Raw genomic sequence first — 7,285 nt, 5'->3', positions numbered from 1 at the left:
GCGGTCCTGAATGCTAGAAGAAAACGCATTGTTTACCAACTTACCATTTGCAGGAAAAGGTTGGGCGGCTCATGTTTTTTAACATGAGTTTTAAACGTATCTCAAATTTATTTTAAAAATCGGCAAAAAAAATCACACGAGCATCTCAAAGTTCTACCTGCCCGCGAAGTCATTTAAAAAGGCGATATTGTTTGTGTCATGGGTAAAAAAAATATAAAATTCTCTTACTGGGACATTTTTTATCCTTTTTATGCAGGACATAAAACAATATTGGTTTTACACACTAATTAATGTGCACACCTAAAATATAGACACGTATGCGCGAAAATTTTGTTCGGTTTTTTTAAACACTTCAAAATGCTTTTCCGAGTGGCAGGAGCATACGCTCATGAGATCAAAAGTCCGATGCAAATGTTCATATTTTATTTTTCTACTTCAGCTACTATCATACATTCATAAGATAGCAATTCATAAAATTGAAAAAAAATATATAATTAATTTTTATAGAAATGTATCTTTTTTTCTAAATGGGGAAAGCGGCAGTCTCTACATCGATTGATGGATATAGCCATTTTATTTCATTATTGAAGTTTGTTCATAAAAGAGTACATTGCAAGAGTCACATAAGGTTTAGACATGTATCAATCATTTTAAAAAGAAAATGAAATGAAGGGTCGTTGCATCTACATGATATCCTATGATTAAGCCGCCATCCTTACTTGGAAAAATCCCATGCATCCATTTACAGATGGTTGCACCCGGTATCTGTGTCTTGTGTGCGAGAAATGACCACATACAAATCTAGTGCATGGCCAAAGGGATTGAATAGCCTGTAGAACAGAAAGAGCTCTTGATTTGTTAAAAAACAAAGTTATTATCCAAATAGCCCAAATTAAAGCACAAACTCTCACTCAGATATAAATTTTATGTTTTTTTATCAATATCATTCAACATATTTCCAAAAAAATATGATATTGGTTGTAGGTGATAGTTTAAGTTCTGTAGAAATGAATATCAACAAGGACTAATGAGGATACATAGGTAATCTAATTGAGAAGAAAATTGACACGGAAGTTTTTCTATATGAATGAAATATATTAGTATAAGAAAATACCAACTACACCCGGCCTCCGTACTAACACGATATCAATAGTTAGTCAATACATTTGGAATGTACATATGCAAATTATTAAAAATAAAACAAAACGATCCACTAGACAGTTGCAGTATCAACCATCAATAACGGGAAACAGATGGGTGCATAGTGTGCACCCTAAAAAGAAGACGTACTAAGAGAGAAAAAAAACCATCTTCAACAAGGGAACGTCGCATGATTACCACCATCGCTAGTTTCAAACAATCTAAGATCAGAATGGAGTCATTACTCGGGGAACCCAAGACCCAATACTTACCCAGTAACTGAAGCCCCCCTATCTTGCCACCAACATGCTGACGTTATCCTACACACAGTTTTATGGTCGTGGCGGAACCTTGTCACACAACTGGAACTATTCACGTGCAACACTTGATTGACAAGCAACACTAGGGACGCCCACCATCGGTATAGATCCCATGACATCGAGAGTCCATGCATACCGCCTGTGCAAAGCCGATAAGATAGCCACATGTGGCACCCTGGTGATGGCCTAAAACCACACATCAATCAGGAGTAGAGTCGTGAGATCTGCCATCGCATACGGCTTTTCCATTGCCATGCATTGGAGATCGGAAGACTCCACCCATCATCATCAACACAAAAATCGACCGTTGTGCTACCCTTCCAGCCGTAGCAGTACATGCACATTTCATTGGACCCGATGTTGTTAGGCGAGCCATCTAGGGTTATCGCAAGGCGCCAACCGCGAGGGCCCGTGCATAGCAGGGAGGTGATCCCACCCCCGATGTTTGTCAGGCATGGTTTGCCATCCGGCTTCCTCCGGCGGTGGATAGGGTTTCACACGGCTGCCCTTGAAGTGGCCCGAGCTTCTGTTGTATTTCCACCCACAAGTAACCATGCTCATAAGAAAACTTGCAAGGTAAATCAGCATATAAGTATAGTTGAATCGGCATCGTTTAGTGAAAAGATGACCAAGATTGAGATTGAGAATGACCCAAACCTCAGCCGTGTGTGTAGTCCTTTTGTAACTATACGGAGTATCATTTTGCTGCTTCATGAATTTTATGCCCGGCTACCGTCATTCGACAACATAACAAATCGTACATATATGTGAGCACGTAGCCGTCACCAGTGACGTGGATAACACACATGTAACACACTAACACGCGTACGTCCGGAGCTACAACAAGTTGTCATCCGATCAGGCCTGATCCAACGGTGAGGATTAACCTGCACGGCTCGGAGCGCGAGGAATATTCATATCGTACTTGTACACCAACCCAAGAGCTCCCGTCCTGCGCCTGCGCGCCTATATATGGAGGGAGACGGAGCTCGGCTCGTATCACTCAACTCGGAAGCTCTCGCGCTTATACTCTCTCAAAGGTCCCTGTTTCTTCCTCTCTGTTTCCTTGAACCCGATCGAGCTAGAAGAAACCAGCCAGACATGGTGGTCCTCGCCAAGGCCGAGCTGGAGCAGATAGCCCTCCCGGCGGCTGCGCCGCCGATGGCAGACGTCCGGGCCGTGGACCTGTCCGCCGCGCCGGGCCCCGGCCGTGCGGCCGCGGCGCGCGCGCTGGTGGCGGCCTGCGAGGAGCAGGGCTTCTTCAAGGTGACCGGGCACGGCGTGCCGCAGGAGCTGGTGCGCGCCGTGGAAGCGGCCGCGGCGGGGTTCTTCGCGCTGCCTCAGGCCGAGAAGGAGGGCGGCGCGGGGGAGCCGGTCGGGTACGGCTGCAAGCAGATCGGCGACGGCGGCGACCTCGGGTGGATCGAGTACCTCCTGCTCTGCCTCACCTCCGCCGGCACCGTGCCGGCCGCTTCGTTCCCGTTCTCGACATTGCCGTGCGCGGCCGCGGCCGCTGCCGCCGCGTCGCTGTCCGAGCCGTCGAGCCCCCTACGGTGAGTCGTTCGACACCCTTCGCATGCCCCTTCTCGCTGAGCCCACCGTACATACGTGCAAATAAAAAGTTTCAGTGTGTACTCCGCGTTGGACCCTGAGAGAGAAAGAACATACGTGTGGTTCTGCTTCCATAAGTCTTTTCTGCATGTCATTAGAGGTAATTAAGTCGAATGGTTCTATCACATGGCGTAACAAGAAGCTGTAAGCATATCATCCTAGTCAGTGTTAATTCCGTCGAAACATCACCTCCTCAAACCGTAGCAACAACAGTCTATTCAGCCAGGTCGAATTTCATGAAAAAAAAAAAGTGTTTCAAGGGAGAATTTGCGTGGATAAGATTGGCCGTGTCGTGGCCGCGTGTAGCTTCACTATTTCTCGCGGCCGACTTACGTACGGAGGCGGCCGAGAATGTAAAGTTTGACTCACGTGTGTTGTGGTTCAGGCGGCCACATGCCGTGCGTACGTGTCCGTAGCGTACTCGTGTCGAAGCGCCGCCGTTTCTGCTCCCTTTCTGCCGCTCCGGTGACGTGCTGCCGTTTACGGCCGGCCGCCGTCTTTATCCGTGTCTTTTTGACATCATCATCGTCCCAGCCCATACGAAAAGATCCTATCGAATGGATCCGTACGTCGTGTGGTTTCGCTTTTCCCGAGAACGATTCCTGACTTTGCTGATCGGCTGGCGTAAGCAGGGAACTTCTTGAGGAGTACGCGGCGGCGGTGCGGCGGATGGCACGCGGGGTGCTGGAGCTGATGGCGGAGGGGCTGGGGATCGAGCCGGCGGACGCGTTGTCGCGGCTGGTGGCGGACACGGAGAGCGACAACATGCTCCGGGTGAACCACTACCCGCCGGCGCCGCGGCCGGAGCAGCAGGCGGGGAGGCTGCTGACGGGGTTCGGCGAGCACACGGACCCGCAGATCATCTCCGTGCTCCGCTCCAACGGCACCACCGGGCTCGAGATCGCCGGGCGCGACGGCGCGTGGGCCTCCGTGCCGCCCGACGCCGACTCCTTCTTCATCAACGTCGGCGACGCCCTCCAGGTACGCTGGCTTTACGTCTCTTTTACTGTGTGCATGTCAAGTCGATCGGATCTCAGTCAGTGATAAATCAGAGCACATCAGTCAGTGATCAGTGCCCGATCTCGGGTGTCCACATCAGGTAAACAAGAGCAGCATGCAGCAGTGCAGCACGAGCGCGGCTGTATATGTGCAGTGCATGCATCCAGCAACTAGCAGCAATCATGTACATGTCCCAGCACCTGCAGTCTGCAGATAATAATAAGGGTCCTACTGATTTAGTCTGATGTTTTCTTTGTGAACCAACGGTGGACAGGTGTTGACGAACGGGAGGTTCAGGAGCGTGAAGCACAGGGTTGTGGTGAGCAGCGAGAGGTCAAGGGTCTCCATGATCTTCTTCGGCGGCCCGCCGCCCGGCGAGAAGCTCGCGCCGCTGCCGCAGCTGCTGGGGGACGGCGGCCGGAGCCGGTACCGGGAGTTCACCTGGAAGGAGTACAAAAGCAGCAGCCACAAGGGCAGGCTCGTCGACAACCGCCTCTGCCACTTCGAGAACTAGCTACCCACCGACGGTCCTAGCTAGTTAGCTATACTAATTTGTGTTAGCTTCATGCTCTCTCGGTCGTGACTCGTCAGTAAGTTTGTGTTAATGTGGTGTTGATAAGGTGCCTAGCTAGGCCTAGTATACGTGTGTGTGTCTGTCTGTGTGAGAGTGATGCATATATATAGCCTGGAGTGCAGTAGCGTGGTTTGTGTCGTGTGCTTCATTGTTAACCGTGTCGTCGTGGATTAATGCACGCTAGTTTGAGACGAGCTTCACAAAGATATTGTGCATGAATGCCTCCGTAATTTCCGTGAACTTTCTGAATTTCCATGGAGAAGTTACAACTTACAAGTTACAAGAGCCTCGAAACCTCACTCTCATGATCCCGCCCATCATACTAGTAGTAACTAGTAATTGATTATTATTTTTGCCATTTGCACTTCATCAACACCCAATTGGGCGGTGCTGTTTGGGCTGGATGATGCGGAAATCTAGCTACTCACGATGGTCCATGCATAGAAGGAGATGTGGAATGGAACATGGCATTGAAAAGGCACTCAATATGAGGTTAATCCTCTGTATTTTTGAAACAACGGTCGGGATTAAAAATTAACTCTTATAAAAGTGAAGTTTTTCTTTCTTTTTGAAGGAGAAAGGAGGTTAAAGATGAATATAGAAACCTCATTGGATGTAAATCTGGATCTTTCCCTTTCAGATATTCCGGAATCCCGATCCACTAATGATCATAAGCTAGACAATGGTAAGTGGAAACCGAAAGAAAACCGCCATCACTCGAGGCCTCCTCCTCCAACTCTCAGCTCTCTCGGTCAACCCGCAGCTGCTCCTGCCGGCTCGCGCGCCGCATAGGGAGCCTCTGCGGCGAACGACAACTCGACCGCCCGCATGACCGCCCTGTGGTCATAACGGGCCCGCGTCTCCATCTCGATGAGATGGCAATGGTCGATGGTTTGGAACGATGTAAGGAGCCCTCTCCAAGCCCATCGAGCTCTACGACATCGGCAGCGGTCGACGTCGGTCACGGCCGTGGCCTCCTCGTTCCTGAAGTTGTCGAAGTCGATGTCGTCATCACCCTCGCCAAGTCCATCGAGGTCTACGACATCGACATCCATGGCAGCGGGCACCGCCCTCCCCACGATGTGTAGAGCATCCTGGGATGCTCGCACCTGCAACCGCGCTGCGGCGAGCTTGGACTGGGCCTCCGCTAGGTCTTCCTTGGCGTGCACCCTGAGCACGGAGGCGTCGACATCATCGTCTCCGTCGAATGCGCCTGGCGAAGCAGCGACTCCGTGAAGAGAAGGTCGCTCTCCTCAGCGGCAGCTTCCTGCGCACCTCCTCAACCTTGCCCTGGAGGGTGTATGCGGCGATCTCCTGCGCGCCCTCGCGGCGAGCTCTGCCGAGTCTGAATCGTTATCGTAGCGGGCCCACCATCTCGGCTAGGCGGATCCAGGTGCAGCCATTCTCGACCATGGGTGGTAGCTAGGGTTTTTCCCTCATGGCCAGAATGGCGGCGCCCATTTATAACCACTGCGAGGGTGGGAAATGGCACACATGCCATTTCCCGAGCGTAGGAACCGACCATCTGCACACGGAAACCGGTAATTGTCGGCGGGACACCTCCCATCGTTCACCGTGGCAAAGAAAAAAATGCAATGCCTCGAGCCGCTGGGCTGCCCCGGATACAAACGGGCATGCACACCAATTCAACCGATTTTAATGTCCCTGCTCAATTTAAAGAGACCGAAACGAATACAATTGGTGTCCAAAATAGATCGAGCTAGTGAAGATGCCCTTACGTACCTGAAAGTATCAAACACTCGATTTTCAACCCCCTGTTCCACTAGCTGACCCCTTCTTTTTGGACGATCATGCTTGGAGTTCAGCCATCCCATCTGATAACAATCCAAGCCAGTTGTCACACACGCTCCTTCCCGATTGAAAGGGTCTTTTTTTACTTATTGCTGCACACGCCGAGCACTCTTTCCGTCCGTCGAATCATCGTAAAGTCTGAGTAGTACGTCCTCTTCCATCGGTCATCATTTTCCCGTTTTATCTGCCGTACTCAAATCAACCCATCCTAGAAGGGAATGGCTACGGGAGATGTACAACACACTCGACAGCCGACAGTGTCACTGTGGAAGGGACATGGAATTATTTATTTAAGTAACACTGTTCCGGCGGCGCCCACGGTGTTCTTCAGCGATGCTTCGTTGGCTACAGGCGCGTTGCTCCGGGGTTAGAGATCCGGCGGTTGCAGGTGGTGGTTTGTGCCGGTCCTCTTTTGGGCGGGCGCGAGTTTTCTTGGGACTCTTCACTGGGCGAAAGCTTTGTCTTGGCGGCCGGCCAGGACCGACGACGGTGACGCCCGTGGGCGCCGCTTCCTTCTTGAAGGCGTCGTCGAAGTGGGTGTCTCTTGATCTCCGCCCGGGCTCTCCGGGGGAAACCCTAGATCCCTCACGGGATCGGGCGTGGGCGGCGCTCTTGTGTCGCTTTGCCTCTTGGGGCCTCGCTTTGGATGTCCGCTGGTCAGAGGGGTTTGTGGTGTGTTTTGGCGGTTTCGGCGGTTTCGGTGGAGGCGGGTTCGTCTTCGGCCAGGTGGGTCGCGGCCTCGGGGTCGGTGTGGTAGTTGGAGCGGTGGCTCCGGTCTTTTCGCCTCCGCCGTTGCGTTGAGGTGTGGTGTCGACCTGGTTGGTCGTCG

General features: G+C 51.4%; 1 protein-coding gene across 1 annotated transcript; it reads left to right on the top strand.

Moving 5' to 3' along the window:
• The first annotated feature begins 2,479 nt into the window (after positions 1-2,479).
• LOC124665296 (gibberellin 2-beta-dioxygenase 3-like) lies at positions 2,480-4,740 on the top strand. The gene is made up of 3 exons (XM_047202716.1): positions 2,480-3,013; positions 3,704-4,052; positions 4,345-4,740. Exons 1-3 carry the CDS (start codon positions 2,562-2,564, stop codon positions 4,582-4,584), a joined length of 1,041 nt encoding a protein of 346 aa, XP_047058672.1. The 5' UTR covers positions 2,480-2,561; the 3' UTR covers positions 4,585-4,740.
• Positions 4,741-7,285: the final 2,545 nt, after the last annotated feature.

This window comes from Lolium rigidum, chromosome 6 (genome assembly GCF_022539505.1).
Source record: "Lolium rigidum isolate FL_2022 chromosome 6, APGP_CSIRO_Lrig_0.1, whole genome shotgun sequence".
Taxonomy (NCBI): domain Eukaryota; kingdom Viridiplantae; phylum Streptophyta; class Magnoliopsida; order Poales; family Poaceae; genus Lolium; species Lolium rigidum.
This window is presented reverse-complemented; position numbering and strand designations above follow the sequence as displayed.